Source organism: Oryzias latipes, chromosome 1 (assembly GCF_002234675.1).
Source record: "Oryzias latipes chromosome 1, ASM223467v1".
Classification (NCBI taxonomy): Eukaryota; Metazoa; Chordata; class Actinopteri; order Beloniformes; family Adrianichthyidae; genus Oryzias; species Oryzias latipes.
This window is the reverse complement of record NC_019859.2, coordinates 2,419,740-2,439,009: the sequence shown is the minus strand read 5'-3', so window position 1 is coordinate 2,439,009 and position 19,270 is coordinate 2,419,740. Positions and strand designations below refer to the sequence as shown.

Sequence of the window (19,270 nt, the reverse complement as noted above, 5' to 3'; positions counted from 1 at the left end):
TCTGTTGTGGAAGTTTAACTTCATTACAATATCAATGAATTATGTTTCATTGCTTTGATAAAATTAAAGAAATGCAATAAAAAAATCCGGTTTTTGATGTCATTTTTATTTTGACGATTCAAACAAAAAACAATAAAATGGAACGTGCGTGCCCCATGACAGTCAGCTTACGCTCAAATGACAGAACAGCTTCAAGCATTTGCGGCGCCTGCAGACTTTCATTCAGCTGTTTAGGTGGCTTGTCACAGTCTTATCCACCAAAAAGTGCAGCTTTTCCAGCCACAGTCTCCTCCAGTTGCGGGTAGTTCAGGTCTTTGCTTTTCAGGAATGTTTTCACGTGTTCTAAACAGACGACAAAGCGACGCAAAACGTCACCCCTGGACAGCCATCGGACTGTGTTGTGCAGCAGGAGATCAAAATATTCGCTTTCAACTTCATCAAGCAATGCACAGAACTGACGGTGGATCCTTTATATCAGCCACCTGCCTAGCGGTCCGCTAAAAGTTTCCTCATCTCTGAGACTGTTTGGAGTCGTGCGTATGGGCCACGGACAGTTCTCCAGCGCTGCCAGTTGATTGACAGCTCAACTTTTTGAGAGCGTGGCTCCTGTATTTCCCGCTGTAAGTGACGTACCTGCTGAGCGTTACAATATTTATTCTACGCATTTCTTACAGCATTGGAAAACATTAAGAATGTTTGTGTCTTGTTTTTCCTCCTTCTTTCTCTTTCGGCTTTTCCCATCAGGGGTCGCCACAGCGAATCATCCTTTTCCACCTCACTCTATCATGGACATCTTCTACCCTAACATTAGCCAACTTCATGTCCTCTGTCAAGACATCCATGTATCTCCTCTTTGGCCGTCCTCTTGCCCTCCTGCCAGGCAGCTCCATCTCCAACATCCTTCTACCAATATATCCACTATCCCTCCTCTGAACATGTCCAAACCATCTCAGTCTGGCTTCTCTGACTTTGTCGCTAACACAGGCAACATGAGCCGTCCCTCTGATGTACTCGTTCCTTATCCTGTCTAACCTGGTCACTCCTAAGGAGAACCTCAACATCTTCATCTCCGCTACCTCCATCTCAGCCTCTTGTCTCTGTCTCACTGCTACCGTCTCTAACCCATAGAGCAGAGCTGGTCTCACCACTGTCTTGTACACCTTTCCTTTGAGTCTTGCTGGCACTCTTCTGTCACACAACACTCCTGACACTTTCCTCCACCCGCTCCAACCTGCCTGCACTCGCCTCTTCACCTCTTTTCCACAATCCCCATCACACTGAACTGTTGACCCCAAGTACTTAAACTCCTGCACCTTCTTCACATCAGCCCCCTGTAACCTAACGCTTCCACCTTGATCCCTCTCGTTCAGACACATGTATTCTGTCTTACTACGACTGACCTTCATGCCTCTTCTTTCCAGAGCAAACCTCCACCTCTCTAGCTGTTCCTCCACCTGCTCTCTACTCTCACTGCAAATTACAATGTCATCCGCAAACATCATTGTCCAGGGAGATTCCTGTCTTACCTCGTCTGTCAGCCTGTCCATCAGAATAGCAAACAAAAAAGGACTCAAAGCTGATCCTTGGTGTAGTCCCACCTCCACCTTGAACTCCTCTGTCTGACCTACAGCACATCTCACCACCGTCATACTTCTCTCATACATGTCCTGAACTACTCTGACATACTTCTCTGCCACTCCAGACGACCTCATACAGTACCACAGCTCCTCCCTCGGTACCCTGTCATACGCCTTCTCTAAATCTACGAACACACAATGCAGCTCCTTCTGACCTTCTCTGTACTTTTCCATCAACATTCTCAAAGCAAAAATGGCATCAGTGGTGCTCTTACGGGGCATGAAACCATACTGCTGCTCACAAATCCCCACCTTCTTCCTAAGCCTGGCTTCCACTACTCTTTCCCACAGCTTCATTGTGTGGCTCATCAACTTTATTCCTCTATAGTTGCTGCAGTTCTGCGTGTCACCCTTGTTCTTAAAGATCGGAACCAGAACGCTTCTCCTCCATTCCTCAGGCATCTTCTCACTCTCTAAAATCCTATTGAACAACCTCGTTAGAAATTCCACTGCTGTCTCTCCTAAGCACTTCCATACCTCCACAGGTAGGTCATCAGGACCAACGGCCTTTCCGCTCTTCATCCTTTTCAGAGCCTTCCTAACCTCATCCTTTCCAATCTCTGCTACTTCCTGCTCCACAACAACCACATCTTCCTCCCTTCTTTCCCTGTCATTTTCCACGTTCATCAGCTCCTCAAAATACTCCTTCCATCTTTTCTGTACACTCTCCTGGGTTGTTAGCACCTTTCCATCTCTGTCCTTAATCACCCTTATCTGTTGCACGTCCTTCCCATCTCTGTCTCTCTGTCTGGCTAGCCTGTACAAGTCCTTTTCTCCTTCCTTTGTGTCTAACCTGTCATATAGCTCATCGTAAGCCTTCTGTTTGGCCTTTGCCACCTCTCTCTTCACTCTACGCTGCGCTTCCTTGTACTCCTGTCTACCTTCCTCAGTCCTTTCTACATCCCACTTCCTTTTAGCCAACCTCTTCCTCTGGACGCATTCCTGTACTTCCTCATTCCACCACCAAGTCTCTTTACCGTCTTTCCTCTTTCCAGATGACACACCTAGCACCTTCCTACCTGTTTCCCTGATAATCTCTGCTGTAGTTTCCCAGTCATCTGGAAGCTCATCCTGACCACCCAGGACCTGCCTCAACTTCTGCCTAAATTTCTCACAAGTTTCTTCATTCTGTAGCTTCCACCACTTGGTCTTCTTTTCTGTTTGTTTTTCCTCCTACAGAAACCATATTAAAACAAAAAATATATTTCTGTCCCCCATCTTTTTACATTTTCAAACCTTTTTGAAAATGCTCCAGGGAGCCACTAGGGCAGCGCTAAAGAGCCGCATGGGGCTCCTGAGCCGCGGGTTGCCGACCCCCGGTCTAGGGCTTATTGAAGGGAGGCGTAACTAAAGTGAAACGTTTGGTTTTGGCAGGTTGTGCTGTTTTCAGCTGTTAGCCTTCAGGTCGTTTTCCTGAGACAAACGTTTTGTGACTCTGGGAGCAGGTTTGGTTGCAGAAAGTCTTGATCTTCTTGAAATTTCTTTGAGCCTGTTGAGACCGGAGACCCCCATGTGCCAGATGCAGCACAGCAGACCTCAATCTTCATGTCTCACGCTTCAGTTTCTTGATTGGTCTTCTTTTCTGTGTCTGTAAAAACAGTGTTTGGTTCAGGAAGCTTTGCGCTTTTTCTGTATAAATTGTGACCAATTCTAGTCTCTTTTTGATGGTTTGCTTCCCACAGCAGTGCCATTGTGCTTTCAGGAAGTCCACTTTGGTTCACACAACAATGGATGGTGTGATCCGACTGATGCACTTCCACCTCGGAACTGGACCGTTGATGTTTTTGGAGGTTGTTTAAAGACCGTTCCTTTAACTTTTGTCATCAGTTTTCTTTTTGTGACCACATCAAGGTAGGTTGTCCACACTCCTGCGGACCATAAGCAGATTGTCTCTCCATCTTTTATGTCTTTACTGATGATTCCATCCGCCAACAGCATTTTAAGTGGTTATGACCTGCAGAACAAAACCTCAGCTCGGTGTTCTGGGGAACCGCTGTTGCAGAAGAGCTCGGTTTCAGGAGCCCCCGATTGTGCAATCTCAAACCTGATGTCTTCTGGAATTTTAAACTCCTCAACTGACATGAGGGGATTTGGGAAATGGATGAAAAGGCGAGAACCCAACGAGTAGGAGAAAATAATGAGACAGAGAGAAGCGTGTGCTCAGAGTAAATGGGAATACAAACAAGGAAAAAGGAAAAGGAAATAGATTAGCCCTCTACAGCAAACCGACAGGGAGACCTGTGTGTTATGAAATGAAGAGATCCTCGGCGGCTTCATGTACAAGGAGGCTCCGCCGAAACATTGAACCAGGATTTGGATCATAGAAACACACAAATATTTAATGATGTGCTGCTGAATGATTCTCACCATCCTTCTTGATAAATGCAGACAGCTGGCCCTTTAACAAATGAGATGAACAAAGCTGACAAGATAAAGAGCAAAGAACAAATGCTGGAGAGAAAGAAACTCATCCACTGACAGAATCCCAGTAGGAGAAGAGGAGAGAGGGAAAATCAATGTTGGATTAGATTAACTTTAGTCGACGTTCCTGGATCACAAAGAAAGATGTACTTTGAGGTTCTGAAGAGAGCTCAGCAAGTTAACCTAACTGTTTCTGTTAATGTCAGCTAACTTTACTAAACCACACACTTGGTTTGTTAGAAAAACTACTGCAAAGAGTAGAAAGAATGCAAAAAGCTAAATATAAAAATCTCAATATGTAAAACATTGGGGAACAAATTTTTTTTCTTTTTCTTTTTAAATTCTTCCTTACGTTGGTAATACCCAGAGAAGGATTGCAAACTATAAAGAAATGTACCATTGGAGATTTATTGACTGCACCAGAATGCAAGACCTTTTCCCTGATCTTTTTAGTTACCGAATATACTGCATTATATTTGTATACATGGACATTAGTTATGGTTTGAAGCTCAATATCCAAGAACATATGGTTATTGAACTTTCTGAAAAACAGGGAAGTGTGTGTAATGCTGGGATTTTTATCCATCTTTATTTAACATCTTTGCCCACCTTTCTAGGCTTTTTTGGAGACAGCTACAGTTCAAAATGATACGGCTGGTAGTTAAAACATTAATATTTTGTTTAAAGCTTACTTTGGACTGAATATGTATGAAGTAAATATCCTAAAAAGTAGTTTTTTTCTAGAGTGTGTGTGTTTATGTCTCCAAATGTTTTGAGCATCATTCTGTTCATCATAAATAACAAGTAGATAAGACAGTAAAAGACAGACGCAGGAAGAGGAGGTTTCTTTTGAAAAACTAAACAGCCTATGAGCCCAACAGCAAACAGCAGCCTTCAGATTTTCTTTTATCATGCTGATGCACTTCAGAGCCTGACTGCGTCGATGTAAATGTGAGTTCAGGGTCCATGAAAAGTAATTTCATTAGAAGAAATCGGTTCAGAATATCAAGCTTTACCTTTTACAAATGCACCTGCCCTGTTGGGCAGGTGGGTGCCTGTAATGAACAGACTGTTCACAGAAAGAATGGCTGTCTCTCAAATCCTGAGAAAATAAGGATGCAGAGAAGTGAGAATAACCATAAAAGGCATGGACTGTATCTGAGAACTGGACTGAGTATACCTCATCCATAGAAAACGGTTTATGTTCGGTTCAAGCCACTCAAGTCAATTCAGTTGCCAAGCTTTTGTCATAGGGACTTCGCAATGTCTTGTGGCTCACGAGACGTTGGTAAACAGTGATTGGTCAGTCTGAGGCAATGTTTCTATGGCAACCACCCTAGAAACATTTGTAACATCTCACCGATCAGGAGTGAGCTTGTTGGAAAGCCTAACACTTTATAGCAGGCTACACAAAATCTGCCAATAAATCAAATGTTTGGACGTTGGACAGGGGGGGCTACTTTTTGGAGGCATCTGATTGGTCAGTTTATAACCTGAATCACTTGAACTACAGAAAAAATCTGAAAAAAAAATGAGGATCATCAAGAACACGTTTTAAAAAAAAGGTGTCAGATCAAGAATGGTTATTCTGATCAATAAAACGACTGAGTAACAGCTGTTTATTTAGTAGTCTGTGGGATTTTGGCCTCTTAGAACCAGCAAGTACATCCTTTTTTTTTTTTTTTTTTTTTTTTAACTTGTCCTGTCCAACAGCTGGGCAGACAGATGAGAGCTGAGGGCCTCTTGTGTTGGACAGATTTTACTTTAACAAGAGGGGTTATTAATCTTCAGACAAACCAAAGGTCTGTCTGGATAAACCCCTTTTGTAATTGAGGCCAAACTTTATTAATTTCAATCATGTCTGAAAATCTTTGGTGTTGGACCGGACGGAAAAGGAAAGAGGGGAAGAAGAGAGAGGGACGATAGAGAGAGGGGGGGTAGGGGGTGATAATAGGAGGGGAAGGGGGAAGTACATCCTGTATGGAACCCTAGGGGGGAGGAGCCACTCAGTCCAATTCTATAATACAGTTATCGATTAAATGTATGTTTTTTTTTTTACTTTACCACAATAAATTAAAGCTTGTGAAAAGGTATTTTAGGATAATATAACCTTAAATAACTATGTGAATGTGTCAGAAGTCAGAGCTCTGTCCCGGGTTCTAGTCACACTACAACTCCCAGCAACCCCAGCGCACACTGGAGGACTGACTCTCATTTATTCAATGGTAATGGTAATGGCGTATACTTGTATAGCGCCTTTCTTCCTACAAGGACAAAGCGCTTTACAGTCACAGACCCATTCACCCAGTCACACACACATTCACTCACACATTCACACACTGATGGCGGCTCCGCTGCCAAACACAGGCGCCTGCCTTCCACCAGAGGCAAGGTGGGGTTCAGTGTCTTGCCCAAGGACACTTCGACTCATGGGCGTGCAAGGCGGGAATCGAACCTGCAATCTTATGATCATGGGTCGACCGCCCTACCGCTGCACCACGGCCGCCCCGTCAACCACAGCATACTTAAGCACTGCACTGAGTCAAGCTCAGTGGGAAGTATTGTTTGTGCCACACTGCCTTCCTTACCAAGCATTCTATTTGGACCTGATCGTCTGTCTTCTGACCATGTATCTGACCCCGTAACTGACCCTGTAACTGACACTGTATCTGACCCTGTAACTGACCCCATAACTGACCCTGTATTTGACCCCATAACTGACCCTGTTTGCCTGCCGCCTGCCCTGACTCTCGCCTGGATCTCGACAACCCCGACTCTCCTCTGATGATCTCATGCCTGCTATTGATCCCTGCCTGCCTGACCCTGATTTAGCTTTGTGGACTTGTAGTTGTGATTATAAACCTGCTGCATTTGGATCCAGCCGTCTGCCTGTTCTTGGGACAGTATGTGTATGCATGTGTATATATGAATATTTATTTGGTTACATATTTTGATTAGACTTTTTAAGGCATATTTGTCAACTTGATGTTAAGTTTTGTTTTTGTGTAAATTGGACTTTTGAATGGGCTTTGATATGCATGAAGCTTCAGCCCATTCCTTTTTGGTTAATGTTGATTATCATTTAAAAGTAGTATAATGTAATGTCTGAAGAACCAAAGAAAAAGTTTAAACTTTAGTCTTGCTGCTCAACCTGTTTTTAAAATGTTTCCAATTTATCTCGTAAAAGAGACGAGACTCTGCAAACACGCCCCACATTCAGAGGCTGGACTTTCATTGAAGCACCTGGCCTTGGGGTGACTCGTTGAGAGTCCACTTGAGGATGGGTTGGCTTCAATCTTTTCCACTTGTTATTAATTTTCCACTTGTGACTACTTTTCCTGTGTTGAATAATGGCATCTGAATTGCCATTTCACCTCTCCCATGTTAATGAGCTGCAGCTCTCTTCTATAAAGGTCATTTTTGGTTTTCTCTGTTCTTTCTTTGGCTCAAATTTTGTTCAGGAAATGACATGAAATAAGTTTCCAGATGCCTTTATTGTGGACTTGTAGTCCTGGACTGCAAGAAGCAGATTGTTTTCGCAATTCTTCCTTCTTACTGAAAAATCTCACCTTAGCCACATACTCAAAAAACTCACCAACATTTGCACACACCCAGTACCCGGGGAAAATGGATTTCTGACATAGTAAACCCATCCTCCAAAGAAATCATCAACCCCTCCCCCCAAAAAAGGGAGACAGCAGGTAAAGAAAATGAATGGAAGTTCAGGAAGAGAGCCCTGGTATTGGTCAGCCATGTTGGATGTGTATTTCACCCACTGATCGAGTCACTGAAAACGTCACGTCAACGAAGTTGAGTCCTTAATTGGTTGACATGTCACCAAAGTAGAAGTATTTGAACCCTGGACACGCCAACAGACATGCTGACAGCCTAATCGCAACAAGACGCTCAAAATACGCTGCTGCCTGACTGACACCCCGCACCCGATGCTCAAATTGCGCCACAGGTCCTCAGGTCGCGTCTGCACATTGACTTATCATTGAAACTGACGTGCAGATCGAGCGTCGTTGGGAAAAAATATTGGAATGAAAAGTTTGTACAATTTGAATGCCATTAGCGTGGCAAGCTCATAAAAATGTCTTTTCTCTATTTTTTATTGTGAAAATTGAATACATGAATCATTGCCTCAAGCTGAACTAAACGATCTAACATATGATATAAACTTATCAGGAATGTCCAAAAGTCCAAAAATGTAGCTTTGCCAATTTTTCTAAAAACTGACATGTTTGTCACCCCCGGCAACCAAAATATAAAATGGTTGCTATGGAGACAAAACCAGCACGCAGTGAAAAAAAGTTGTTTTTAATAAACTTGTCAGAGCTGCACTCAGGGGGGCAGGAGAGAGTGAGGGGGGCATAGCAGCTGCTCAGTAGGTGAGGACGGGTCAAAGGGGTGTGGCAAGGGCATTTTTGGTTTGTGGAGGAAACATTTGCAATTCTTTCTCCTCTATGTTTGGTTAGCATTTGTTCCACTAAAAGTGGTTGATTGATTTTTCATTCCCCTTTAGAAGTACATCGGTCCAAAGACTGATTTTGTTCTAGCCTCTTTATTAAATCTCTGCATTTGCACTCGAGGAAAACCTGCACTGAAACAGAGAGGACTGCTTTCCTCCCACATCTGCAGTTCCTGGAAATGAGAAAGAGGTTTCTCTCTGCAGTGAGTTCCTCCAACAGAGCGTGACAGAGTACAGAACTGAAGGAGGAAGGTGTTGCTCCTGACAGAGCTTAGATGGCCGCGTAAAGGTGTGTGTGTGGGTGTGTGTGTGTGTGTGGTGATGAAGGTAAAGCCAAACTCAGGGAACTGTTCTTTGACGAGCCTCTGGGAGGACTTACCAATCTCCTCTCTTATCCGTGTCACAGAGAAGTGGACTAAATCATCTCAGCATCTTGTTCCTCCCCCCTCGCTTTCTCAGACTCCTTCCTGTCCCTTTTTGCCCCCCCCCACGCCGTTCCCTCCGTTTTCTGCTGTAACGAGTGGCTGCCCTGTGGGCGAATTGCAGGCTGGATCCTCAGACATCAAGTCCCATTCACCGCTACACGGGAGTGTGTCAACACCGATGAGACTCCGGCCCGGGACGCCGCCAACGTGCGTCTCCCTCTGCAAAGGCGCATCTTACTGGCCTGAATTTAGAATAGATTTTCATAAAGTTCCTTTTCTCCCACCGCTGGCTGCTCTTCCTGCTGCTCAGAAACGACCCCCCCTCCCTTTTTTGACCTGTCACTCAAACACAAGGCCTTACCATTCACACTAACTGCTTTCTGTAGTGGAACAGTGTTCTGTGTGCATCAGAGGGGAACGTGTCAGAGAATGATTTGAAGAGACAGAGGAGCACAGCGTAGAGGAGAACCCTGCTTATGTCATCTCTTAGTGCCTGTTATCCTACAGGCACTAAGTTATCACGTGCACACCTCATGCGTGCGACATTTGCGCACGGTCAGTAAGGAACCAATAATCGCACTTTTATAATGAGTTTGGCATAAGGACACCATATGACATGGTTTTGATATGGTCCAGGTGATACGCACCGCGTATCGAATAGTCTGCTTTTGGTAAAACGGCAATCTAAACAAAAATAACCCCAAGGATAATGGCCTTTGAAGTGTGCATGACTGGACTTCACGAAAGCAACCGTTTTCCGTTAATTTTTGATAATGGTCACCTTGTCAGGCATTGTCCCTTACTCAACACACACACGACAATAGTACCTTCCTTTCCTGTTGTGTCCCTTGAGGTGGCCTTAGGAACCTTAAGGGAACTAGAGGACACACCTGTGCTTCCCTTAAGATGGTGCCGGCTCAGCCGTTAGCATCACTACGACCATCCAAAACCCTGCAGCACTCGTATGGGTCAACCCCCTGTCCAGGTGCTTGTGACTAAGGGTAATGGCATCAACTAAACAGAGAAGAGCGGATTCTCACTTAATGAAAGGCAGATTAATGTAACAGTGATAAAACAGCAGCTCACATTTAGACTAAATACCTCATGATTGTTCGACTTTTATCTAGTCGCCTCATTTAAACTACCCCTCAGCTGAATGCTATAGCACCTCAATCCCTCTGGAGTCACTGACATAATACAGTAACACCCCACCAAAGCCCTTCTCTGTAATGGGTTAAGAGCTGAATGGCTTCCTCTGCATTAAACAGCACATTACTAGACATTGATTGCAGTTAACACCAACGTCAGACCATATTAATGGATCCATCCTCCGGCTCCAGTGTCCCTGCATGGATCTGATCCTGAGAGTTTATGGAGGATTATTTAACGAGGTTTGAGGAAGCGAGGGGATTTCTGTCAGCATGTATCACATCACACCTGCTGGGTATGCTTAGGCTCTTTAGGAAGGGAAGCGGGAATGAAGAGAGCACAGACAGAACAGACAAATGGGATGTTTTAGGGCTAACACAGCAAAGAGAAGAGCAGTTAGAGAAAAGCTGGAGAAGCAAGGTCACTCAAAGCCTGTCTGTTTGCAGCAGTGATTTGTGGGTAATAGGCAACAGCTTTACAGAAAAGGATATCAGCGGTAAAAAAAAAAACAGAAAGAGGAAAAGAATGAAACGCAGTGTGACAAGCAATGAAAAGTAGAAAAACGCTCAGAGATAGAGAAGTGCTGTAAAGTGAGGAGAATGACTGACACATTTATGAGCCATGAAGAAAAAATAATCCTACAAAACTCTACCAGCTGTCATGTTTAGATACACTGACACTGCGCCCGCTTGGATCTTCTAGCAGTTAATCAGTGCATATCGGTCAAGTTGTTCTCTAAGAAGTGGAACGTCAAGATGACAAAACGTCACCTCATCTTAACCAACAAAAGCAGATGTTTGTTCTGAAATGTGGATAAAATTGTCTGTAAGATTCACGTGTCTAAAACTGCACAGCTGTTACTCACAGATTAAGACAAGTCAGCATAAATGCATTGTCATCATTTAATAAACTGCTGTTTTCTAGTAAAGTCCCTGAGGATGCCCGTCAGTCTCATTGTTGAGTTTCATGAGGAATGGTGGAAATATGAAACTCAAACAAGGTAAAGGTATTTTTTTTGGTTATTATCAACAGGCCAATCACAAGTCAAACACAAAGCAGGAAAGCACAACTTCAGCATTTAAAGGCACATTCACACTGAGCAGTGGCGGTTCTACACTAACTTACTCCCTGGGCGAGTAACCCCACAGGCGCCCCCCCCCCGCACACATACAAAATTTGACAACATCCTGTTGTGTTACCTATCTTCTTTTTAGCAATTTTACATAAAAAATGCATGCATTTTCTAGACTCGTATTACAGGGGGGTCGAACTCAGTCAAACACGCTTAAGGTTTTTGGCCGAAGAAGATAAACATTTACTGAACACACTAAAGCTAAACTTTTAAACCTTTTAAACTGAACTTTTTTAACATAAATATGCATAAAAACAGGAACACAAGTTAACTTAAACCCTAAATAACTTGTAATATTTAGCTCTCCATAGAAATATATTCTGTCAAAATTATACAAATATGAACATGCTGCAGAATAAAACAAAGAAAGCCTGGAAATATTAATAAGAAATTACAATTCAAATATTTCCGTTTTTTTTTTGCTCTTTCATCATTTTTTAGAGCATTTTTTTAAGCTGGACTCCTGCTTCATTTTTAGCAATAATTTCTTAATGTGTGACGTCCTGAGTGAGTCTTTGTGAAACATATCAGAGGGATTAGATCTAAAAAAAAAAAGTATTGTGATTAATATGTTTATGTCTTATAAAACATAAAAGACTAAATCTTAGAACTCATCAGTGGGATTACTCCAAAAATATTTGGCATTTCCCCTAAATTTGTGCAACACCAACAGTAGAAATCCTCCAAAAAAACTCAATCCATAAAAAATGGTCTGCACCCACCACCCCTGTTACGGTTTCTGTTTCTTTGCCCTTGTGGTTTGTTTCCTTTTTGTTCTGGCATGATTTGAGTTTAACTTCCTGTTTTATTTTGTAGGGTTTCCTGTTTCGTTTTTGTTGTGAGTTTAACTTTGGTTCCCCATCCTTCCTGATTGTGTTCACCTGTGTCTCGGTTGTCTGTATGTATTTAAGTCTTGTCATTCCCTTCCTCCTGGGCTGGTCCATAGTATGTTAGTCAGTATGTTAGTCTGCTCTCCCCGTTTCGAGTGTTTAGTGTTTCTAGCCTCCCGTCTGCAGTGGTTTTGTGTCCTTAGTTTTGTTTATTAAAGCCCCCGTTCCCCTGCAACCTCCTGCCTCCTCTCGCTCTCTGCGCCTGGGTGCTTCCTCCCTTCTCCCCCCGTAACAATCCCTCCCCCTCCCCTTCCCTCTCACACACGCGGCTCCGTCTCTATGACGGGAGGCGCAGCTGCGGCCCAGAGTTGATTGTCAGATAGAAAATTCTCCCAATCACCTGTTAGTGTGATTCAGCCACCGGCGAGTTGCGCCCCCCTCTCGAGTTTTTTGACTTATGTTCCAAAGACTACCGCAAAGAGGTGTGGCCGCAAGCATCTTGCAGCAGAGGGCGGTGGTCACGCGTGCGTCGGGTCTGCTGTGTCGGAGCAAAGAATTCTTCTTTCTCTTTCGGCTTTTCCCATCAGGGGTCGCCACAGCGAATCATCCTTTTCCACCTCACTCTATCATGAACATCTTCTACCCTAACGTTAGCCAACTTCATGTCCTCTGTTAAGACATCCATATATCTCCTCTTTGGCCGTCCTCTTGCCCTCCGGCCAGGCAGCTCCATCTCCAACATCCTTCTACCAATATATCCACTATCCCTCCTCTGAACATGTCCAAACCATCTCAGTCTGGCTTCTCTGACTTTGTCGCTAACACAGGCAACATGAGCCGTCCCTCTGATGTACTCGTTCCTTATCCTGTCTAACCTGGTCACTCCTAAGGAGAACCTCAACATCTTCATCTCCGCTACCTCCATCTCAGCCTCTTGTCTCTGTCTCACTGCTACCGTCTCTAACCCATAGAGCAGAGCTGGTCTCACCACTGTCTTGTACACCTTTCCTTTGAGTCTTGCTGGCACTCTTCTGTCACACAACACTCCTGACACTTTCCTCCAACCGCTCCAACCTGCCTGCACTCGCCTCTTCACCTCTTTTCCACAATCCCCATCACACTGAACTGTTGACCCCAAGTACTTAAACTCCTGCACCTTCTTCACCTCAGTCCCCTGTAACCTAACGCTTCTACCTTGATCCCTCTCGTTCAGACACATGTATTCTGTCTTACTACGACTGACCTTCATACCTCTTCTTTCCAGAGCAAACCTCCACCTCTCTAGCTGTTCCTCCACCTGCTCTCTACTCTCACTGCAAATTACAATGTCATCCGCAAACATCATTGTCCAGGGAGATTCCTGTCTTACCTCGTCTGTCAGCCTGTCCATCAGCATAGCAAACAAAAAAGGACTCAAAGCTGATCCGCCGGATGCCCTTCCTGACGCAACCCTCTCTATTTATCCGGGCTTGGGACCGGCACAGAAGTTACTGGCTTGCAACCCCTGTGGCTAGATTTGTCGGAGCAAAGAATTATGGGAAATAATCCCCATTGCCTGCTTTTGTTGAAATTGGGTTGAGCACGGGTGTTTGTTCTGCCTAAATCCTTTTCATGTGCCTGTTTTATGTTGTTTCACTCTGAGTTATTTCATCTTTTTTTTTTTTTTTTTTGCACCATAAGTGTGAAGAGGAAACAGGAGGAAGACATTCTTAAGAGTCTGATGTGTCAAATTAAAAGTGTTAAGTGTCGGCAGCTGAAGCAATTTCAAATTTAAAGCGCAAAGCTTCCTCTTTGAATATAGTAGCCTCTTTGAATATAGTAGCACAGCATCGGGCACGGCAAATGCCGCCCCCTATGAAGTGCCGCCCTGGGCGACCGCCCACATCGCCCATATCAAAAACCGCCACTGACACTGAGCATGTTCAATAACAATGCACCTGGTATTCACACCAAACAAGCAGGAAGGGGCTTCTTCTTTTTCTTTTGCTGCTGTTTACTAACTCATGTCCACCAGTTACTGTTGGAGGCTCGATGCAACGCAGTGCGAATCTCATGAGTCTTGCTCCTGACTTTTCCTTTTGCAGCTCTATTTCGATATATGAAAGATTTGGTTTTGTGTAATTCCGACGGGACAGAAAACTCAATGGTAAATGGTAAATGGCGTTTACTTGTCTAGCGCTTTTCTACCTTCCTCAAACGCCCAAAGCGCTTTACAGTCCCAGGCCCATTCACACACGGATGGCGGCACTGGTGCCAACCTTCACCCAGAGGGAAGGTGTGGTTCAGTGTCTTGCCCTAGGACAATTCAACATATGGGCAGGCAAGCCGGGAATTGAACAGCAATATTCAAGTCAGAGGCCGACCGCCCTACCACTGCCCCACAGCCGCCCTCGATTAATTTCTTCTTCACAGATAATATAAGATAAAGATACTTTATTGGTTTCAGCTTGGGAAATTGGGTTAGTTCATGAACCATTTTCAAATGTTTGGTACTTCCATGGATTAAAATGGATGCCATCCAAATGTCACGACCCATTCCCTGATAGGTCAAAGTTCAACCTGGCTTAGTTTTTAACGTTTTGTACGGCTGAAAGACCGTTTCTACAGCATGTCTCACTGGCCTCCACCCAGTGGGACATGCCCGGAACACCTCCCCAGGGAGGCATCCGGACTAGATGCCCGAACCCCCTCAGCTGGCACCTCTGGATGTGGAAAAGCAGCGGCTCTACTCCAATCTCTCTCCGGGTGACCGAGCTTCTCCATGACCTAACAACTAAAGTGTGTTGTAAGGACACTGTACAACAGCGTCACCTGTACATCATCCCATATACACGATAAAGGTCTGTTCCTTATGAGCCTTAAGGGAACTGCAAAACACACCTGCACTCCCCTTAAATGGCGTATCCTTATCCAGCGCTTTCCCTCCATCCAGTAAGACTTAAAGTGCTTTACAGTCATAGTCCTGTTCACACACACACACACACAACCACACACACTCTACTGCTGAACACTGACGCCACCCCACAGGAGCAATGCACTGTCTCTTCCAAAGACACTAACACACGGGCTGGCATGTGGGAACCGAACATGTGATTCTCCGATCAGAGGTCGACCACTGTACCACTGCAGCAAATACAAATTTTAAGCAGGAAAATAGACGGACGGATGCTCATGTCAAACAAAACACCAGAAAAGGATAAATGTGGGACTTTAATGTGAATTTTTAAGGGATTTGAAATTTTTATAGAATTATTATTTTATCAACACATTTTGTATGGGAAATATCAGTCAGTATATATTAGAATCCTATGTAGTAAATATCTGCCATATGGCAGAGATCTACTGGATCTAGCTAAATCCCGTTTTACTGGAACATTTCATGTGGTAGATTACCTGTTGATGGCAGAGCTGAGCTCATCCAGCCGCCTGGCGTCTGTACTGCTGCTGTTGTCCAGTTTCGACAGGCTGTCCATCCTCTTCAAAATGACCTCCAGCATGTCGCTGATCTTCCTCAGAACACCACGAGACTCCATACCCCCCAGCACTGAAGGGAGAGACGGATGGGAAACAAGAACAAGTTGATGAAGAGAAACACGAACCTTAAAAGCTGTGAGCTCCTCACTGGCTTTGGATGTGGATGAGCTTCGATTTACAGAAGATAACAATCTTTCTGTTTTTGTCAAACTTCAAACAAATATTACAATAAATTTCATTTAATGAATGAAAACAAATCATTTTGATTTAAGTTAGAATTGAATTGTTTATGGTGTATTATTTTTGGCTCTACAATATAGAAGCATTTTCGGGATATGAAAAATATAAATATTGGTAACAATTATGCTTGAACCAATAATTAGAAAGTAACAATACTGGAAAATGTACTAAAGCTAAACTTCCAGTTCTTGACATTTTTTCTGAATTACAAAAAAAAACAAAAAACCTAGATTAAGTGGAAAGATTCTAATTCTATCTGCATGTTTGAGCAGAACAAACAGCAAACAGCTTTGATCGTCTTAGTCCTGAACTTTAACACCTTCGGCATAATCTCTGCGGCCAACTGCTTCATTATGTATGAAGGTGTCAAAATGGAGCTTTTAGATTTAGAATTTTTTAGAACTTTTAAAACAGAATGGGAGAACTTGCGCATCAAAAATCTGCATCTGTGTGTAAAAATCCTCTGTTGTAAATTTCGACAAATAAAATCACAACTGAGAAATTATTATCATTTGCATGTGTACATTTAGAGTTATAACCTCAAATCGGCCATCAATGATTTCATGGAGACAGCAGACTGCAGTAGTTCTTCTGTGTGGTATTTTGGAGTTATTACGAACAGAACCTCTTGTGGTTCTGCTGCCGTCCTGTCTGTGGATAAAACCACAGAGTGCTGACTAACTCATACATTTATAGATCCATTTCAGTAAGCAAAGGGTTTATTAGAAGTTATGTTTTTCCAGTATGTGATGACATTATCCTGATGGTTTTTATTCATAGATTGCAAAGCTTTATTGCAAAGAGAGAATATATATGTTTAGTTGTAGACGGACAAGCTTGACCCTAACTGTCAGGCAATATGAAATCTTGGCATGCATTTATAATAGAGCAGCTTGATTTGGAAGATAAATTGTTACTAATTTTGAGGACTTTACGTATATTTTTGACTGTTTGAACATGTGTTTTTGAGTTTTGATTAAATGTGAGATGAGGATAAGGTAAAAGTCCAAAGTAGCATTTTTTTTTTTTTTCTAAAGAGGATTTCTTGATTGTGATTTAGCGTTAGCAAGCATTCACACTCTGATGGTGGCAGCGCTGCCATGCAGTCGCCCCGGATGTGTTCGTAGATGTGTAAGAAATTGAATCATCCGCATACAGTGAGACTTTGCAATTGAGAGTTTAGAAACCAGATCAGTTCCCCTGCCTGAACACCAAGAGAGAAAATGCGGAAAAAAAGGGGATCAAACACACATTTTGGGACTGGCTGATCATTAAAGGTTATTGGTAAAGGAAAAATGATGAAATATACTGTTTTATCTGCTTGTTGTGATGGTATTTTCAAGAGGGAACAAAGATATGTACTTTAATTTTGTTCTGTATTTCCAAGAAAAAATAAGACAATAAATTGGAAAAAATCATATCACCAGCAATAAAAGAAGGACAAAAAGAAACTATACAAGTAATGGAAAAACTGACCGCTTCACTTTATATGGAGGTACATTTCTTTGACGAGATATGGAGTAGAGCGAAAAAAAGTGTCTAAGAAAAACCTAATGAATAGCTCAACACAAATGTGTGGATATGTATAACAATGGATACATGAGCTAACAAATAAAAGAATCAGAATCAGAAATACTTTATTGATCCCACACGTGGGAAATTTGTTTGTCACCATAGCAACTGACAGCAGAGGGAAAAAAAAAGACTAAGAATAATATTTAAAAAAACAATAACAAAGAAAGTGTGCCATTAATGCAAAAAACAAGGTAGTATAATTTAAAAAGCTATTTACAGAACAGTGCAGGTAAAGAGATGTGCAAAAGAAATGTGCAAAGTACGTAGAAAAAAGGAAAAAAGGAAGATAGAAGCTCAGTTAACATCTGACTCTTTTTCTTTTTTTTCTCCATTTCTTTGTCCTTTTCTGTCTATTCTCTAATGCTAAATAAATTTATGAGTTCATCCCATGTTTGTCTATGGGATGTTGTAACCCTGCTTTGTTTGTTAAGTGGTTTGAGGATTTATTTTGTCTTAAATTCTTGTTTTTTTTGTAACATGAAACTTTAAAAAAAAAAAATTAAGTGAAATAAAGCCAAGTCAATTTGTCGTTTACATGAAATCTGATCAAATCTGTTGGAATAAAATAACTTTTTTATGAACAACAACAATAAAACCATTTGGAATTGCAGTCGGACCTGATGTGTGTGTGTGTGGCATTTACTAATCACTTGTAAAAGGGGTTCCACCAATGGATTTTTGTCCTACATAAAAGAAGACTTCTTTAAGTTTTTTTGTTCTTTGAGGTTCTACAGGTTTACAAGCACATGTGTATTTTTTTAAGTTGCTAAAATAAAATATTCTGTACAGTTACACGTTTCTGCTCATTCTCCCTAAATTCTGCATTCATTAGAAAAATGGATTTGGATGCCTCGGGTCAGTCATTGTGTCCAGGGTCAGAAGACAGAGCTCATTAAGACAAGGACACTGTCAGGGTCAGAGAAACTGGCCGTTTGGTCAAAGACACTCAAAGTGAGAAGAATGGCAATTATAAATACTTTTTGAACAAAGATTTTAGGCTTTGAACAGCCAAAAATGCTTAAACTAAAAATAGACATCTACAGATTATCCAGAGCGAATCAGTAAGTGACCCCCTCAAATTCTTTTCATTTCTTTATGCTAGTATAGAGAAAATATATGTGATACTTTTAATTCACACCTAGAAATCAAGAAACACCAGAAAGGTTAACACATTGAAAACACGTACTTGTCCTTTCAAAAATGTTAGCACATGCACCTATGTGGGTTCTGCAGGTTTTTGGGTTGACCGGGTCCGTGGAGGCTCATAGGAGCTGGATCTTAAAGGGCCTATCTCATGCAAAATCAACTTTATAAGTGTGTTATGATGTTGATTCATCAAAAAAAAAACAACAACCTCAAAGCGGTATTTTGATCCATTCACGCATTTCTGAGAAATCCTTTAAAAACCTGCTCTCTTGGCACCAGCCCCTCCCAATCCACAAAAATGAGTGACTCCTGACATTGTGATGTCACAAAGTGGGGGACAGCCCCTTCTAGGAAGAGTCTGCGCTGCCAGCACCGCCCCCAGACTAACATACATGGCCACATTCTCTGCAGAGCTAACAGTGAATGACTAAAAGGTTTCCTTTTGTTTGCACAATATGAGCATCCATCTTTGCAAAGGTGTTGTTGTTGTTGTGTTTATGTTGTTCATTTCCGTCCCAACCAGGACCAGACCGGAAATAACAGCGGTTTCCGACTTCGGTCGGAAGCCTGAGGCTGAAAGGTAACACGCTGACAGCAACATCAGCGCACAAAAGCACCTATAAGAAGTCATGTGATCTCAGTTGGTGGTGTCCTGATTTGACGTCACTGACGTACGACTCGCATTTACTGGGGAATATCCGATTTGTCTGCTTACATGGCACACGCAAATGCACGTATGACCGATTCGTATCAGATTTATTTCCACATAT

The 19,270-nt window shown here is 42.6% G+C and overlaps 1 protein-coding gene across 2 annotated transcripts in view; it reads right to left on the bottom strand.

The window, feature by feature from the left end:
* mgat5b (mannosyl (alpha-1,6-)-glycoprotein beta-1,6-N-acetyl-glucosaminyltransferase, isozyme B) overlaps positions 1-19,270 on the bottom strand; it is a 161,068-nt gene that overhangs the window by 82,380 nt on the left and 59,418 nt on the right. For both annotated transcript variants that reach the window (XM_023954032.1, XM_023954031.1), the window contains exon 3: positions 15,459-15,609. In XM_023954032.1, coding sequence (XP_023809800.1) covers positions 15,459-15,609 — 151 coding nt within the window. The remainder of the gene's footprint in view (positions 1-15,458; positions 15,610-19,270) is intronic.